The sequence below is a fragment of the Diceros bicornis genome, chromosome 19, assembly GCF_020826845.1.
Source record: "Diceros bicornis minor isolate mBicDic1 chromosome 19, mDicBic1.mat.cur, whole genome shotgun sequence".
Lineage (NCBI taxonomy): Eukaryota > Metazoa > Chordata > Mammalia > Perissodactyla > Rhinocerotidae > Diceros > Diceros bicornis.
The window spans coordinates 25365996-25384855 of NC_080758.1; the positions used below are offsets into that span (position 1 = coordinate 25365996).

The 18860-nt window shown below is 50.8% G+C and overlaps 1 protein-coding gene across 1 annotated transcript; it reads left to right on the top strand.

The window, feature by feature from the left end:
• Window positions 1–1389: 1389 nt before the first annotated feature.
• LOC131418513 (adenosylhomocysteinase-like) lies at window positions 1390–17428 on the top strand. Its single transcript, XM_058562878.1, has 10 exons — window positions 1390–1503; window positions 6863–7053; window positions 8188–8263; window positions 9816–9965; window positions 10840–10952; window positions 11418–11625; window positions 11717–11804; window positions 11905–12022; window positions 12844–13038; window positions 16515–17428. Exons 1-10 carry the CDS (start codon window positions 1476–1478, stop codon window positions 16644–16646), a joined length of 1299 nt encoding a protein of 432 aa, XP_058418861.1. The 5' UTR covers window positions 1390–1475; the 3' UTR covers window positions 16647–17428.
• The last annotated feature ends 1432 nt before the right edge of the window (window positions 17429–18860 follow it).

Consider the following 18860-nt stretch of genomic DNA (forward strand, 5'->3'; position numbering starts at 1 on the left):
CCAACATCCATCAACAATAGAATGAAAAAATAAGTGGTTTATACAGAAATGAAAATAAATAAACCACAGCTACAGCATCTACACGAATGTCTCTCAAAAGCAGTGTTGAAAGAGAAAAGCGAGTTGCAGAAGAATATATACAGTGTGATTTCATTTATACAAAGGCAAAAACAGTCAAAACGAAACAACGTATTGTTTAGGGATAGTCTCATAGGTATTAAAACCAATTAAGAAAGGGAAAGCAACGGTTAAGACAAAATTCACTGTAGCAGTAACTCCAGGGATGGGGAGAAGGGGCCCGTGATTGAGAGGGGAGGCGGGTGGCTTCCGGGGTAAGGCAGTGTTTTATTCCACGGACACATGGATCAGCTGGACATAAGTGGTCACAACCGCCATAAGTGTGGGTGAGATGGCCCAGGAAGACGGAGCAGAGGAAAAAGGAACACCAACCCTTGAAGGCGCTAGAGAAGGAGGAGGAAGTTATGAAGGCCAGAGAAGCAGCCATGTGAACAGTGGGAGGAGAGTCAGGATAGCGCAAGACTAGGGCACACTGCGTGCAGCAGAGCAGGGAGGGGGTTGGGACGCAGACTGAGGCACATGCACTGGATTCAGCCAAGTTCCCTGATGACCTTGGCTAGATCAGTCTCAGCGGAGACCTGGGGGTGGAGGCCACACAGCTGAGGACTGAGTGGGAGGTGAAACAGTGCAGAGCTAGAATGGGACAATTTAAAAAGTACAAGTACGAGAAGGGGAGGAATGAGATGGGATAGCAGCTGGGTGGAGGTTGGGGGAAGGATTCCTTGAGAGATGTTAAAGGGTCTTTGGGTGGCCAATTAAAACCACAAGGAGCTACATTTTCACATCCATCAGTTTAACAAAAATTAGTGTCAGACTGACAAGTGGTGACAGGGATGTGGAGCAACAGGCCCTCTCAGACACTGCTGGTGGGAGGGTCAGTAAAGCTACCTTGGAAAGCAATTTGGCAATATCTAGGAAAGTTAAAAATGTGCCTTCAGCCCAGAAACCTGTGTGATAGGTATCACTCGGCCCGTTTTGCAGATGAGGAAATTGAGGCTCAGGCAAGTGAACTGGTTGGAATTTCAGTTCCACTCGGTTTTGACATCGGATTCACTGGCTGAACAAGTGAAAGAAAGAACGGCCGCGGGTTCGCTCTCAGGCCTAGGCCGAGCTCTGGTCGCGACCCGGAGCTGAAGGTCTGAGGAAGGTACGAGATAAAGTCTAGTCACTTGTCAGCAGGAATCCAAGACCGTTCCGGCCCCGCCCCCGTGCGTTGGCCCCGCCCCGGACGGCTCAGCTCCCCGGGACTCCTGAATATGCAAAACGGAGGAAGGTATTAAAGGCGCGGGCGCCACGCGCAGATGCCTGCGCCACGCGGGTCGTCCGTTGCGCGTCATCGGCTTGAGGCCCGGCCCTCTTCGCCTGTGTCCGTCACTCCGTGCAGAAGCGCCGCCGGCATGTCGGACAAACTGCCCTACAAAGTCGGTGAGTTCCAGGACGTGCAGCCGGCGGCGTCTGCTCCGCGCCCGCCGGCGGCTTGTCGGGCGGCGGCCGCGGGGCCAATCTGGGGCGCTCAGGACCCCTCGAATCTCCCGCTCGGCGCGATCCTGGTCGCGCGAGGCCGCCTGGGGGTTGGAGTTCTCGTGCCGCGGCGAGCGGGTCGTCAAGGCGGCCGCGGACTACACGTCCCGGCGTGCCCCGCGAGACCAGTTGCTTCGGGGCGGACTGCAGAGCCGAGAACTGGCGGCGTGTTCCGGCCGCGGCGGAGGCAGGCGGGGAGTGCGCACCTGGCCGCGGCGTGGGACGGCTGGGTCCTGCCGGGACCTGCACTAGGAGGCTCAGATCCTGCTTCCTGGGCCGGGACCACCCCTTTGGCCGGCTGGGTGGTCCCTGAGAAGGGCCCACCCCTCCCTGGGCCTCTTCCAGGGAGGGCCAGGGCACTGGAGCCCGAAGGGTGTGAGGAGAGGCCTGGAGCGCGAGCCTGAGGCGGGGCCGGCACTGGTCCAGCTTTCCGGGGACTTTGGGCTCGTTGCTCAACTTCTGGGTTCACCTGCCTGACCAGCGGTGACCGTCGTGCTGAGAATCTCGGAGAAAATTTGGAGCGGTTAGAAAAATCCTTCCTGCTGTCCTATGGATAGTTAAACGCTTATTGGGCGTTTACTGTGGCATGGGCACCACCTTCTACCTTTATTATAGATTAATTAATTTTATTCTCTCGGCTCTTTAGGGTAGGGACTGTTACTTGCTTATTTTAAGAAGAGTATACTGAGACACAGCAATAAAGGTAACTTGCCCATGATCTTACAGTGTTGGAGCAGGATATGAACCCTGGCCAGGTAGGCTTCTGAGCACACCTTTTCACCACTGTATACAAGTGAACACACTTGGAACAACCCTAATGAGCTTTCAGCAAAGTCCAGTTCAGGCTGGCTGGCAGTTTTTAAGTAACGTCAAGACACCATTAAACCTGGAGAAAGGCATCAACATTTAGGGAGCACTTGCTGTGTATCTGGTGATTTGCATGTGTTTACAGAATAATTTTTGGAGATGGACTTTATCCCGTTATACAGAGGAAGAAACTGAGGCCCTAATAGGAAGTGACTTGCAAAGATTGTGTGATAATCAAATTAGTAGCTTATCAAGTAGTGTCCAGAGTAGACTGTTGTCCCCATTGTGTGGATGATGAAACTGAAGTGCAGAAAGGTTAAGTCACGGTCACATCAGTGGCAGAGCTGGAATGGGGGCTTGTCACACTGTGGAGAGATCATTGGGTCAGGGTTGAGGGCACTGAGTTGTGTGGGAGGAAAGAAGGCTGCATTTGGAAGAGGAGGAGCTTGGTGGGGTAGGTGGGAGGAAGGAAGCCCCCATCAAGGAGGGCATACTGTGCCACACTTTGGCCATATGGCATCTTCTTTAATCCTCAGGACTCATAGCAAGGTTAGGGATGATTATTCCCACTTTACAGATGAAGAAACTGAGGCTCAGAGAGGGTCTTGCCATTCCTCTTGGCTTGTCCTGGGGCAGGTGTTCCTGCAACCTCTGCAGTCCTCAGTTTCCCTGGGCACCAAAAGCCCCAGAGTTTGGAGCCCCAGACCCTCCTATGCTCTTGGAGTTGAGAGACCCACAGAAAACGCTGGGGCTGGCATAGCTGTCCTGAGGGCAGTGAAGGAGTTATTTATAGCTAGAGGGACAGGTGGTAGTGGAGGGGGTGGAGCTTAGCAGGATAGGACAGAAGCCATTGTCCACTACTGCTGGGCCCCTCCCAGGAGCCTTGAGAAGGTCTTCTGGCTCTAGCCCAGCCTGGCCACCATTGACTGGCTATGGAACCTGGGGCAAAGCCCTCTCTGGGCCCTTTGCTTGTTGGGAAATGCTGGGAGTTGGGCTAGGTTCAAATTTTCTTTATTTTTTTGCCACCCCTGTCCTATGCCAGCCCCTTTCATGCACCTTCTCTCATTCAGTCCTAACAACACATCTGGTCAGTAAACATTTGTTGACCCTTTCTCTCTGCCAGGCTCTGGGCTGGGCACTGGAGCTACAAAGGCGACTCAAGATTGAGGGTGGACCAGACATGCATATACAGATAATGTCGTATTATGGTCTCCAATTTATAAGTGAGGAGATCTGCCCGCTTCTCTGTCTCCACAGCCACCACCCCAGTTCTGGGCTCCCTCCTCACAGATCTCCCTCGGTCTTTGGCTCCACAGATCCATGCAGCAGCCAAAGGAGTCTTTTCAAAAACAGATCTGGTCATGATATTCCCCTTAAACTCTGTAGGCTTCCCACCTCATTAGGAATAAAATCCTGACTCCTCATTTCACTCCCTCTACTAGCTTCACCCTGGCGCACTCTCTGTTCCTCCAGCAACAATATACTAAGATCTTTCCTGTTCCATGTTTTGAGGTGGGAATGAGTTTAGCTTGTCTGAAGACAGTAAGGAGGTTCATGAGGCTGAGCTAGTGAGGGGGAGAAGAGGATGGAGAGATTGGGGGAAGGGTGGGCAGTCATGGGGGTAGGGCCCTAAAGGCCATGTGAGGAGTTAGGATTTTATTTATGGGTAAGGGGAAGCCACTGGAAGTTGGTTGGTTTGTATGTTTTTTACTTTAGTAGAAGAGTGGAGATGATATAAATTAAATTTTAAAAAGCTCCCTTCCTCTGGGTTCTGTGGGAGAACAGCATGTGGGAGCAGGAAGAGCAGTGAGGAGGCTGCTTCAGCAGTCCAAGTGAGAAGTGGTTTAGATGACAGTGGGGAGATGTGGTTGGATTGCTTACATATTTGGGATGTTGAGCCAACAGCATGCTGACGGGGTGAAAGGGAAATAGAGGAATCAAGACATCTTGTAAGTTTTTGGCCAGAGCACCTGGTCGAATGCTGGTTTCATTTCCTAAAATGGGAAGATTGGGGAAGTAACAAGTTTGGTGGGGTGGCGCAAGGAGTCACGAGGGTTCAAACTTGACACATAATATCCAGTTGGGCATCCAAGTGGAGGTGCTGAGTAGGCACTTGGATTACATGAGTCTCGAATTCAGGGGAGAAGTTTGGGCTGAAGATAAATATGTGGGAGTCATTGCTGTGGAGAAGGTATTTATAGCCATAAAGTGGGATGAGCTCAGCTGGTGAGAGTCAAAGAGGGGGATGATGGAGGCCTGAGGGCTTCCAAACACTAGTCAGTTATATGAGGAGGAGCCAGAGGGGTAGGAGGAAATCCACGGAAAGACAGGCATAGTAGCCAAGTAAAGAAAAGGTCTCAGAACGAGGGGGACATTAGTGGGATCAGTGTCTCAGGGAGAAACATGAACACAGATGATTGACCATTAGATGTGGGCATCAGGTGGGTCTTCAGAGACCTTGAGAAGAGCAGTTTCAATGGAGTAGTGAAGTCCTCAGGAGGTGAAAGGATACGGGATCAGGCCCCAGGGAGCAGGGACAGCTGGTCTATTGTAACTAAAGAATGCCCGGTCTGTAGCTACAGATGAGAACTAGTAGAGTCCATGGAGGAAAAGTGGCATAGTTCTGAATTCTTCTCAGTGAATCCTGAAGTGAGGTCATCAGTTGATGAGGAAAGGTATTAGAGGTTTGGAGAGTAGATTGACTAAGAAAATGTCATAGGATTGCTGAAGTGTCCCTTGAGATTTGTGGTCTTAATAAATGAGACCTCTTGGTGTGATTTTCCTCCTCTTGGCCTCAGTGGCTTGGGTGCAGTGCAGGGTTAGGTTTAACCAGGGTGGGAGTTTTGCCAAGGAGAGTTCAGAGGACAAGAGGGTGGAGGGGACAGTGGGATCTCAAACTGTGGAGGAAGAAGTTGAGAACATGAAGGGGGTGTGGTGAGGGACAGTGGATATCGGTAGGTTTAATGGCTTAGAGGTTCTGACCTGACTGGCTGCCACCATCCAGGTTGGCCTTGGAGTTTGGGGCTCTAGAGGGAGAGGATTGGAAAGATGGGTCATGGCCAGAGTCGGTTGCTTGAAATCAAGATTTCCAAGGGAGAGTGTCATAGGTGATGGCCTGTCAAAAGGTGGACTGAGTGGGGCTGGGGGATGGGGGAGAGGGTGTGTGTTGAGGCACAGTGGGAGAAGTCCCTCCCATCGGGGGAGGACATTTCATCTCTGAAATTGCTTAGATGTACAGTAGGAAGCAGAGTGACTTAGTTGGTTTATTTGTTATTACTGTATTAAATTCTCTACATTCCTTTCCCTCCCGCCCATACCCCCCTTCATGATCGGCAGGATCTAATTTTCCCTAAAGATAAAAATCACCAGGAGTCCCAGGCCCCATCCTAGACCTACTGAATCTGATTTTCCAGGGGAGATTTACAAGCTTGCCGGATGACTTGTATCGGGGAAGCTTGCGAACACTGACCTAGGGACTGACCTTAGGAATGGGCTAGTGTGGCAGGGGAGGGAGGGTTAGACTATTAGAGGGAAGAGTATTGAGATAGTGAGAGAGCTCATAATAGTATCCTTTCCTGCCTGAGAATTTGGACAAATTTGAGACATTTGGGGTGGCAGATAGAGGCCAAAATTGAACTTTCATTCCTAATGACATCGAGGCCAGATTATGTAGATTAGTGTCCAAGCCCAGTGGTCCTGCTAACTGAACCCCAAACTGAGCAGTTACCCACTAGTTACAGGTAAGCTGGGCCTGAGTAGGTCTCTGTGGAAGAACATGCTTCCTGGAGGCAGGCTGGCTGCTGCTGGCTTGCAAAAGAAGGGAGAGCTCAACTGAGCATATGGCCAGTGTATTCCTCTCAAGTTGACTAATCAGGCGGGTCACTCTACCTCCCCGGGGCAGAGAGAGGCCAAGAGTGTTAGTTACACAGATGTGTTGCCTCCATTGGAAAGAAACATTAGGAGTGGGGAAGAAGGATTTTCATATCTTCAAGGAGATCAAGGAAGTGTGTTGAGTGCAAGGTGTTAGATAACATCATTGATGAGTATTGAAGGTACCAGGAGTGATGACTTGGAAGATAGAGAGCCAGGAGCTGCAATCTTTAGGGAACGAGAGGTTGGGAGGTGGCAGCAGAAAGGGTTGTGGGAGGTATATGTAGGCTGATAGCTGTTTTTCACGAAGGCACTTACTTGTGTTGTAATTTTCGTGTACCTGTGTGATTCTTTGATGAAACGTGTTCTCCCACAAGGCTGTAAGCTGCGGTTAGGCAGGGACCAGGTCTTTCTTTTTTGACTGCCCCAGCTCCATAAATCCTGGTTGCATGAGTGGGAAGGTGCGGTGAGCAGATTGCTGGGCCTGGTGTGTCAAGTCCATAAGTGGATGAGTGACGAGTGGTGGTGCTTCCTGGTTGGTGGGATGAGGTGCCTCACAGAACTCGCATCCATCCTGCCCCTGCAGCTGACATCAGCCTGGCCTCCTGGGGACGTAAGGCCATGGACATTGCAGAGAACGAGATGCCAGGCCTGATGCGCATGCGGGAGATGTACTCGGCCTCCAAGCCACTGAAGGGCACCCGCATCGCAGGCTGCCTGCACATGACCGTGCAGACGGCCGTCCTCATTGAGACCCTCGTCGCCCTGGGTGCTGAGGTGAGGCCAGAAGCTGTTCTGTGGGGCAGGGAAGTCCAATGTGGTGCCCCCTCGGGCCCAGCAGGGGCTCCAGCCTTGTCACAGGGTCTCCACCCTTTGTGGTGACTTCTGCACATTTTCTCCCTGATTGGGAAGACAGCGTCTGTCTGCCCTTAAGTCACAGCTCCTGACAGTGAAGCCCTGGTGGGAAAAGCTCAACCCCAGAGTCCTATTGGGTCAACTAAGGACTGGCTCTCATTGGCCCTCCCAGGGTCATGTGCTTGCCTTGGGCCAATCCTGGCTGCCTGAGGGATGGTGTGCTCTGATTGGTTCAGCCAGGGTCATGTGTACCAGTGATTGACAGCTCTTCTTCTGGCTCTGGGAGTCTCAGAGCAAGATGGTTTCCTAAGGAGCTGGCTGGGCAGAGCAGCCAAAACTAACAGAGTACACACTGGGGTTTAGTCCTTGGACCCCTTCTTTCTTTTCAACGTCCACACTCTGGGTGGTATCATTTTATGGCTTTAAACACTGTGTATATGATGATGCCTCCCAAATACATGTACTAGCCTGGACTTCTCCCAGGAACTCCAGACTTGTATATCAGGCAACTGATGTGTCATCCCCACTTGGAGATGTAATAGACATCTCGGTCTCACCATGTGCAAACAAACTCATGATTTCCTAACCCTCCTCCTCCCGCAGTCTTCCCCAGGTAAGCAAAAGGAAACTCTAGCCTTCCAGGTTGTTTCAGTACAAGAACCTGGAGTCATCCCTGACTCTCAAACTCCAACAACTAATTCTGCAGCAAATCCCGTCGGCTCAGCCTTCAAAATATACCCGTCATCACCTCCACTGCTACTGTTGCATTTCTTGTGTGTACTTACAACAGCTTCTTCACTTGTCCTCTTGCTTCCTTGTGGAGCCCTTTCCCTTCCACAGAGCACCAGAGTGATGTTTTAAAACGGAAGTCAGGTCTTGTCACTGCTCTGGCTCCCATCAGCTCACCAGGGTCCCCAGCCTATGGTCGCAGAGCGGGCTGGGCCTAGGTCCCGAGCCTCTCACCCTTAGCTCCAGGGCTTTTCCTTATCCCTGTCCATGGGCCTTGGTGCTGCTGAGCCATCTGCGACCACGGTTCTGTCTTGCTGGCTCTTCCAGGTGCAGTGGTCCAGCTGCAACATCTTCTCTACCCAGGACCATGCAGCGGCTGCCATTGCCAAGGCTGGCATTCCAGGTGGGTCCTGCTTGCTGCTTGAGGATGTGGGACCACATGAAGGGCCTCTGCTTCTCCTTGTTTGCTTCACGGACTCCTACAGCAACAGGCTTCCCTACCACAGGGGAGAGGAGTCATGGCCACAGAATCCTAACCTAGTGACCCATAGGAAAGAGCTGTTTTGTCCTACTGGTCATCTCAAATCCTGTGGGAGGTCCTTATTGGCCCAGCTCAGGTCATGTGACCACGAAAGGGTGGGATCTTATGATTTGGAACCACATGATGGAGAGGAGGGATAGTTCTTTAAAGAAAAGAACTTAAGTTCCTTAAAGAAGGATGTGGGTCTGTTTCTAAGAGTTGGGGAGGGACACTGGGCAGAAAAAGATCCCCAGAGATCTGTGCCTTGGGTCTGATGGTCTAGGAGACTGTGGGGGGACCAGGACTAAAGAGGGACTTTGTAAGCTGCTAGAGAATATCCACATGTCTGCCTGGGCCTGGGGAGGGGAGTGGTTAGCTCCGACGGTGATTAAATAGGACATTCCTGAGTCCTAGCCAACCTCAGGTGGAGGGGAAAGGGTCCGAAGGACCCCTCTAGAGACTGACCAGGGCTAGATAGGCATGTCTCCCACTCCTCAGCCTTGGTTGGGCTTCATCGCCCTTTTCTGGGAACGGCTTTTTTATCAAGACCATTGTCTGCTCCAGTTAGGGGCCGGGGCAGCTGCCCCTGCTTGGCTGGTGTCCTTTGCTCACAGGAGGTTCATAGGAGCCCTATACCTGTGTCCCAGTCATACCATATGATGAGAAGAGCCTGGGCTGGTAGTCAGGAGTCCTGGATTCTGAGGTCTGCTCTGAAATGCCATGCTGAGTGACCTGGGCACGTCTTAGCTCTTCTCTGGGCATCTGTAAATGATGATGATGGTAATGCCTGCCTGACAGGGTTTCTGTGAGGAAAAATGAGATGGGGCATGAAGCAGTGAGAGTAATGTCTGGCACAGAGAAAGTTCTCCATGCGTAGTAGCTGCCGTTAGTAATTTTTGGCCAGACTTTGCCTGAGGCCAACCACCACAGAGACTGCTGTGCTCTCAAGTATTTTCAGTGAAGAATGAACTGTGGATCTTGCCTTGTGGGTCCACCTGAGTGGTGCCCTGCCTCTGCAGCACCCCACTCCCCACTATAGGCACTGTGCGTTGATGCCCCAGTCCTTGGGGCCCAAGCAGAAAGGAGTGGGAAAGGAAATAATTATATCCAGATACTTAAATCTGGGGGACTGTACTTGGCCTCCGTCTGACTTAACCCATTCTATTGTGAGCCCCATTTACAGATGAGGAAACTGAGGCTCAGAGAGGTGAAGTGATTTGCCCAAAGTCATACAGCTGGCGAGTACAGGGCCAGGATTTGAACTCAGATCTCTCTGGCTCCCAGTTGTGTTCTTCACACTGCTGAGTCCTCAGAGGGGCTGGAGGTGGCTGGGGATGGGAATTAGGAAGGAGATAGTATTGGCTCTGCTCCAGGTAGTTCCCTGGAGCAGGTGCCAGTGGGGAAGGCAGTTCTTGATGTGCCACTCACCCTCCAGTGTATGCCTGGAAGGGTGAAACAGATGAGGAGTACGTGTGGTGCATTGAGCAGACGCTGTACTTCAAGGATGGCCCCCTCAACATGATTCTGGACGATGGCGGTGACCTCACCAACCTTGTCCACACCAAGTACCCGCAGCTCCTGTCGGGTGAGTAGGGCAGGTGGTGGGCTGAGTGCTGGCAGTTTAGAAACAGATGAGGAGTACCTGCTTGCCCATGTAAAAGCAGCAGGTCTGGCAGGACTCCCAGTGCCTCGAGCAGCAGATTCTATGGAAGATGGGAGGACAGCAGGCTCCTGTAGGCGTGCTGGGGCGTGGCTTCCTGACTTCTGATGGTGGGGGTAGGGCGGCTGGGGGAGGCCTGCCTGAGATGACGGTCCAAGGGCAAGCATAAGACGGGCTGGAAACCTCTGGGAAAGGAGTCAGCTTTGTTAAAAGCAGGGCAGAGAAGAAAGTGCGGGGAAGGGAGGCAGTGGGTACACGGTCCTGAGGCAGGAAAGGGCTGACTATTGAGGAAACAGAAAGGAAGGGAGGTTGTTGCTAGAGCTTTAATGAGGACCAGATGTGTGAGGACTTAATAGGCCAAGAGAAAAGAGTCTGGCTTGATCTTGAGAGCAAAGGGAAGTAATTGAAGGGTTTTGAAAAGATTTATTTCAAATATACGTGTTAAAAATGTGTGCTGTGTGGAGGATGGGTTGTGGCTGGGAGATCAGGCAAGAGCTGATGGTGGCAGGGACCAGGGCAGTGCAGTGGGAATGGAGAGTCAGGAGTGGTTGGGAGGTAGAATGACTAGGACTGGTGGTGGTGGTGACTCCTCCCTCATGCTGGCCTGGGTGATTGGGTGGACTGTGGTATCAGTCACAGTCACAGAGATGGGAACCCAGAAAGAGGAGTGGCTTTAGGGGGCAAAGATGAGGAGTTTGGCTGAGTTCAGGTGTAGCCTCTTGGGGCCTCATCCCAGAGGCCCCCATCCTTCGGGCAGCCCCTTCCTGGCCTGAGGCTCATCCCCTCCCCTCTTGTTAAGGCATCCGAGGCATCTCTGAGGAGACCACGACGGGGGTCCACAACCTATACAAGATGATGGCCAACGGGATTCTGAAGGTGCCTGCCATTAACGTCAATGACTCCGTCACCAAGGTGAGCCTGTGGGATAGTGACAGCTCCAGCCCTTGGCTCCCAGTGCAGCTCAGGAGTAGACCCCTGGAGAGGGGACCCTGGGAAGGCTAAGGCTAGGCACATGAAGCCCTTATTTGGTGGGAGGGAGGGGTTGTAGACTGAGCGTAAGGAGTGCATTGAAGAGGGAGAGAACTGCGCAGTGAGCCTCAGAGCTGGGCATCAACAGCGTTAAAGTGGAGCAGATTCTTTGACTGAGCAATCTCTCCTAGTAATTGATCCTCAGGAAGCTTTCTGGACCAGCAGAGAAAGGCTAGGAGGAAGGTCTTGGGGCTGATCAGGGTAAGGGGCACATGAGGGCATTAGCTGGTGGGGAGAAGTCACAGGAGGTGATCAGCCCAAGGCCCACCAGGCCAAAATGGTAAGAGTGGGTCTTAGGCCCCAGGGCTTTGCCTGCCCACATCACCCCTTTGCCCCCTCTCCTTTCAGAGCAAGTTTGACAACCTCTATGGCTGCCGAGAGTCCCTCATAGATGGCATCAAGCGGGCCACAGACGTGATGATTGCGGGCAAGGTGGCGGTGGTAGCGGGCTATGGCGACGTGGGCAAGGGCTGTGCCCAGGCCCTGAGGGGTTTTGGGGCCCGCGTCATCATCACGGAGATCGACCCCATCAACGCACTGCAGGCTGCCATGGAGGGTACGACAGGGCGAGGGTTGGCTGTCAGCCACTGGGGCCAGAGGAGGGGCCAGGCCACCCTAGATGACCCATGGCCACTGTCTCTTCACAGGCTATGAGGTGACCACCATGGATGAGGCCTGTCAGGAAGGCAACATCTTTGTCACCTCCACGGGTTGTATTGACATCATCCTCGGCCGGTAGGTACCAGGTGGGCGGATCCTGGGCAGCGAGGCAGGGGGCAGGCTTGGGGCTGCTCTTTGTCCCTGACAGTCTCCCATGGGCTTGGGCTCCCCACAGGCACTTTGAGCAGATGAAGGATGATGCCATTGTGTGTAACATTGGACACTTTGACGTGGAGATTGATGTCAAGTGGCTGAATGAGAACGCTGTGCAGAAGGTGAACATCAAGCCTCAGGTGAGAATCCCCAGCCCTGCCAGCAGGGTGGGGGGATGGAGGGCTGACGGGGGCCGTGCTTGTGGGCTGGCCGCCAAGGAGCGCAGCTGGGGAGGCTCTGGCAACCTGGGCAGTGGGATGGGGAGGAAGAGGGCCTGGATTCAGGGCCACTTGAATCGGAATCTCAGAGTGAGGCCAAGGCACCCCCATTTTTTAAAGCTCCCAAGATGGTTCTGATGTGCAGCTAACATTGAGGGCTGCTGCGTTCAGCTTTTCCTAAGCATGGGGATTGAGAACATGGGATCTGTCCTCACACTGTCCGAGGCCGAACTGCAGCCACTTCGTAGTATGTGGCTCTGGACAAATGACTTAACCCTTTAAACTTCAGTTTCTTTATCTGTGAAATGGGCATAATAGTACTTAAATCATAGGGTTGTTATTAGGATTAAATGTGATAATTATATATTTGTGTATGTATGAATATACACATTTATAGGTATGTGTGTGTATATGTATATAGTTATGTGTATGCTCTTAGCCCAGGGCAGATGGCAATACTAATAACAACATTAACTAATATTTACCAAGTACTTTGTATGTGCTAAGCCATCTGTCAAGTGCTTTACATGTGTCAGCTCATTATATTCTCCCAGGAGACCTATGAGGTCTGCAATTTAGAGTTGCTTAATAATATTGGCTCTTATTACTAATTGTGTGTGCCAGGCCCTTCCTGGACACTGTTGGAGGTAGGGAGGCCTGCTGGACAACTGGGTCGGATGAGGCAGGGTGGACACTGGGAGCAGTGCCCTGCCAGCCCTCACCACTGCTCTGCCCACTTGCAGGTGGATCGCTACTGGCTGAAGAATGGGCGCCGTATCATCTTGCTGGCTGAGGGCCGGCTGGTCAACCTGGGCTGCGCCATGGGCCACCCCAGCTTTGTGATGAGCAACTCCTTCACCAACCAGGTGCTGGCGCAGATCGAGCTGTGGACCCACCCAGACAAGTACTCTATTGGGGTCTACTTCCTGCCCAAGAAGGTGGGTTCCCACCTCCACCACAGGCCAAGGGTCGTGTGTCCAACGCTGGGCTCTCCACACAGGGCTTGCCAGAATTTATAAAGTGCTCACCTCTCTACCCTCTTAGAGGTCCTCACAGCATCCTCTACAGGGCACAAATCATTCTCTCCATTTAACAGAAGAGGAAACTGAGGCCCAATGCAGGGAATGACACCTTGGAGTGGCAGGACTGGGTGGTGAGAGGAGCATGGGCTTTGGTGTGAAATACACCCAGGTTTAAATCTCGGCCTTACCACCTAGAAGCTGTATGATTGGGGCAAGTTACTTAACTTCTCTATGCCTCTATTTCCTTACCTGTAAAATGAGGGTGATAGTACCTCCTTTAAGGATTGTGAGGATTTCCTTAGATCGGGGGTCACAAATGCACATGCCCACAGGGATTGGGCAGGTAAATGAGTGAAGTGGGCTGTTGAAGAACACATGCCTCAGCTGAAGGGGTTGGCTGCCTGTCATCAACCTAGAATCTGGGCCCATTGGATTAGGGCTCTGGACATTTCAGGAAAAGCCAGATATCAAGATCTTTGTATGAAATATTCAATTTTTATATGTAGGTAACTCATTGCAGTTTTTAAAAATAACCAGGTAGGTCAACTTGGACATGTCCGTAAGCCGAATGCAGCCTATAGGCTGCAGGACTGTGGCCTTGGAATGAGATGATGCCACTAACACACTGAGCATGGCCCCTGACATGTTATGGGTGTGTGGTCAGGGTTACCATGACAATGAGGTTCTCTGACGTCAAATCCAGCGCTCATCCTAACACCCCATGCAACATGCTCCCCCGCAGGGGTCAGAATTGCTCTGTTTTAGTCCTGGCTCTTTTTGCCAGTGTCATGGGTGAACTTGGCTTTGCTCCTTAGCCTATCTGGGCCTGTTTCCTTATCAGCTAAATATAAGGAGTAGGTTTTACTCTTCCAGCCTTTGGCTACTGGAGAGGCTGTGATGGAGTCTCCATACAACCCCTCCCAGCCCTTGAAAAGCTGGTTCTGGCAACTCATAAAAAGTAAGAAGAGGGCTGGGTGTCCACTCAAGGCCTGGGGTGTCTGTCCCCAGAGCCAGCCAACTCCTTTCCCGCTAGTCTTCCTTAGGTACTCTCTTGCAGACTAGATATTTTACTCATAAGGGCCTCCAGGACTATCTGGAGGTTCTGTACAGCCTGCCGGGTCCCAGGTTTGTTGTGGGGTTAAAAAAGTCTCACTTGAGCTCCATCTGATCCCAACTGGAGGAAATATGGCTGTGAATATGGTGAAAATTGAGCAGGCCTTTGAAATGATGCCAGAGTTGGAAGTGAAAAGGCAAACATCTCATCTCCTACCCCAGCACCTGGCCCCAATCTGACTTCCTTCCTCCATCGCTGCCAAGACATGGATTGGGGACAGGCTTCATGCCTCACGTGCAACGTGTGAGTGAGGGATTAGGTACCTTGATAAACTACAATGACAGACCAGCCACCATTTATTAAGGTACCTACTTGCACCAACCACTCTGAATAGCACTGATCTTTGTAACAGTGAGAGATCCATACTACAAATGAGGAAACTAAGGTTCAGAGATTGACCTGCCCCCACAGCTGTCAAGTATTATTAGGCCAGAGTAGAACCCAGCTCTGTCTGTGCAAGTTGTTAACCGTTATGACACACTGCCTTCTGGATGCAGTGCCGGGAGAAGGAAGGGTGTTCTGGGCTAGGCCCAGTCAAGCGAAGGGAGGATTCAGTGTACTCTGGGATTTGGAGACTTTCATTCTGCCTCCAGAACTGATGTGGACTTGGGTTCTGCTCCTGCCTTTGCCTGCCTCTCCCCAGTTTCTTTATCTGTTAAATAGAAGAATAAATCCTGCCCTCCTCCTTAGGGTTGTTTGTGAGGCTCTGGTGAGACGGTAGATATGAAACCACTTGGGAATGTAAAGCTCTCTGGGCTGGGCTGTAGTCAAGGCTATCATGCCATCATGGGCTGGGACATGGGGCCCTAAGAGTAGAGAGAGGCACCGCCCAGAGCTAGAAGCTGAGAAAGTGAGAGCCCCTTCTCTAAGTGCAACCACTTGCCCTTCTTTTCAGACCCCTTTTATGCGTTTCAGCACTGCTGAGACTTAGAAATTGGCCTTGTCTAACCCCAGCCTCTGTCCTCCTTGGTTTCTGTTCTGGCTCTTCAAAGCTGCCGTGGAGGCCATAAGTTGGGATCTTGAGACAATTTTGGGACTTTGGAGCCAGATGGACCTGGTTCAAATCCCAGCTCTGTCATTAACTACCTGTGGTCATTAACTAACCTTGAGCAAGTCATTCCACCTTTCTGAACCTTGATTTCCTCATTTGTAAAAGGAGATGGCAATTTTTTATTAATCTGGATCCTTTTGGTGGCAAGTGGCAGATAGAAACCCTGTTTGAACCAGTGTATTAGTTATCTTGCTGTATAGCAATTTAACCCCCAGACTTATTCCCTTAAAACAATAAACATCTGTTATTTTAGTTTTTGTGGGTCAGGAATTTGAGAGCAGCTTAGCTTGGTTAGGTCCTGACTCGAGGCCTTCATGAGGTTACAGTCAAAAAGTCAGCCAGGGCTGCAGTCAGCTGAGGCTTCACTGGAGCTGGAAGATCCACTTGACATCACTGTTGGCAGGAGGTCTCAGTTCCTTGCCACATGGGTGTCTGCATAGGGCTGCTTAAGTGTCCTCATGAGATGGCAGCTGGCCTTCTTCTCCAGGGGGAGAGCCAAGGAGGAAGCTGCATGCCTTTTAGGACCTAGTCTCCAAGTCATGCACCATCACTTCTGCTTTATTCTGTTCATTAGAAGTGAGTAACTCAAGGAGTGAGGAATTAGGCTCCATCTCTTGAGGGAAGGAGTACTATGAATTTATAGACAAAGAATTTAAGGACATATTTAAAAACAACCACAACCAGTTTAATCTAAAAAGGAGCTCTATTGGCTATTTAATGGAGGACACTGGATCCAGGGATTCAATGTCAGAGCTGTCTTTCTTTGTCTCTTGGCTCATTTTTTCTCTACATTCACTTCATTTGTCAAATTGACTTGCTACTGGTGAGGTGAGACTGACACCCTCCCTGTTTAGGAATCCCAGTGGAATTGGAGAGCCTGTCTCTACTTGTCATGGAAAATATGTCCTGTCCATGGATAAATTCCAGGGAAGCTTGTTGGTTAGCTGCTTGGGTTGGTGGATGGTGAGGAAGGATATGTAATTGGTGGTCCTACTGGGGCTACTTGGAGGGGAGGATGTAGCATGGTTCCCTCTTGAGCAAAGGGAACTGGGCAGCCAAAAGCAACACGTCCACTGAGGTTGGCTGTGAGGACAGAATGAGATGGTATGCGTAACACACATGGCAGATACCACAACAGAACAGTTCTGACCTCTGTTGGCAGCTAGATGCAGGTAAGGGGTCCCAGAGCATGGCACTGATTGCAGGTCTTCCTGTGTTTCTCCCCAGCTGGATGAAGCAGTGGCTGAAGCCCACCTGGGCAAGTTGAACGTGAAGCTGACCAAGCTGACTGAGAAGCAAGCCCAGTACCTGGGCGTGTCCCGTGATGGCCCCTTCAAGCCTGATCACTACCGCTACTGAATCAGGGCTGCCCTTAGCCTTCCAGCTGCTGCCCTGGCCCGGATCCCATGTCTCCTCCCCAAGAACAAAGGCACCAACTTTGAGCTTGCTTTGTTAATGTCCCCCATCAACTCCCTGGGGGTGGTCACTCAGTCTTTGGCCTCCGCTGCACCCCTCATACTTTTCTAAGTTTGGCAGGGGGAATTGAGAAGCCCTTCTTCAAGCCCTGGTCACGATGGAGGTACACGGGAGATAACCGCAGGGAACCATGAGCTCAGGGGTTTTGGAACTGCTCAGTCAGTCAGTCCTTTTTTAGGCTGGAAGTCAGCAGCCCATCCACTTTACCTTCTGGGCCCTCACCTGGCTTATGGACTTTATACTCATGTTCTTGGCTTACAGGTTCACTGGTTCCTCAGCCCATGACAGATGAGAAGGACCTATATCAGAGGGCAGGGAGGAACTGTTGGAGTTTGAATGTTCCTAAGAGCTTGGCTTAGTGCTGGACATTCTCTTAAACCTCAGAACAATGAGCTTGGTACTTTCAGTCCCTATTTTACAGGGGTTAGAATGTACTGTTAAGGGATAGTCAAGAAAGGATAAGAAAAATGACAGCCAGAGGTTGAGAAGGCCCAGAGAAACATAAAAGCAGGCATAGATCTGCCACCACATTGTAACATGATGGTTCCCATCACAACCCTGGATCAAAAAGAGAGTAATTTGTTCTATAATGTTTATGTATGATGTTTATAATGTTAAAAGAGAGCAGGAAAGTGGGTAAATAAAGATTTTGGTGCCTAAAAGAATTTTGAGCCTTTATTATATAGATAATCCACTACCAACAAAACATGGCATGAGCAAGGGGTAATAGTCATGTGCTGATGAAGACAAGCAGTTGTCTGCAGTGTGGAGTGATAAAGGCTGCAGGCAAATCCTTGGGCTTGAAAGGATGGGTAAAGTGAAGGGAGAAGTCTTATCTCTTCATGTGTGTCTTGTAAACAGCCTGTTTTTTAACCCAACCTAAGACTGTCATTTAATAGGTGAATTTGACCCATTTATATTTATTGTAATCCCTGTTTGTATTTATTTCCTCTACCTTATTTTTGGTGTTCCAATTCGTATTTTCTTTATCTCCCCATTTCTACTTTAGATTGATCCAGCGCTCCTTGGGGCACTGTTATTTATTGAGCACCTGCTGGGTGCTAGGTGCTTTGTAGTTGATTTCTTTGTAGTTGTTCTGGTCTTGGAAATCAAAGAGAAACAACCCACCTGGGAAGGTAACCAGAGACTCTTCCAAGGGTCATCCACTGAATGGAAGGCCTGATTGGGATGCTGGGATGTTTCAGACCTAACCCCAGCCTGCTGGGAATCTCAAGCTAGAGGGAGACGGCAGGCACATGAACAGATTTCCCATCTGTTGGCACTTCCCTTTCCCTAGATTCAGAATCCAGTGCCTGGCAGCAGTAGGAAAAAGGCAGCAAGGAAGAGGTGGTACTTGAAATGGATTTTGAAAGAACTGAAGATTTTTGATAGGAATTGAAGGCAAGGGCATTCCAATCAGCAGAACAGCTTAAGCAAGAGTGAGTTAGGGGGCAGGGGGTTTGGCTCTTATATAGGAGGAGCTATGAGATAGAGGGCTAGAAAGGTGTTCTGGAGGACAGGAAAGAGGCTTTGAACACCAGGATGAGACCTTACTTTTAATTCTTGAGCTGCACAGACTCCTGAAATGTTCCTACTTGACTGAATAGTCCATACTTGTGGCTTGTTCCTTTTTGTATTCTTAGCCTCTGGCTATGAGGTGATGGTATTACTCCCATGTTATTAGTGAGCAGAGGTTGCGAGAGGTCAAGTGGCCTGAGCCAAGATCATACAGTAAGTGGTGATGCCTGGACTCCAGCTCCGGTTGTTCTGAGTCCAGGGCCATGCTTTCATGTGAGACAAATGGGGGGAGTGTTTAACTGAAGATTGTTCCACTTAAGGCATGATTTTTTTTTTTTGTGATGAAGATCAGCCCTGAGCTAACATCCATGCTAATCCTCCTCTTTTTTTTGCTGAGGAAGACCGGCTCTGAGCTAACATCTATTGCCAATCCTCCTCCTTTTTTTCCCCCAAAAGCCCCAGTAGATAGTTGCATGTCATAGTTGCACATCCTGCTAGTTGCTGTATGTGGGACGCAGCCTCAGCATGGCCGGAGAAGCGGTGCTTCTGTGCACGCCTGGGATCCGAACCCGGGCCGCC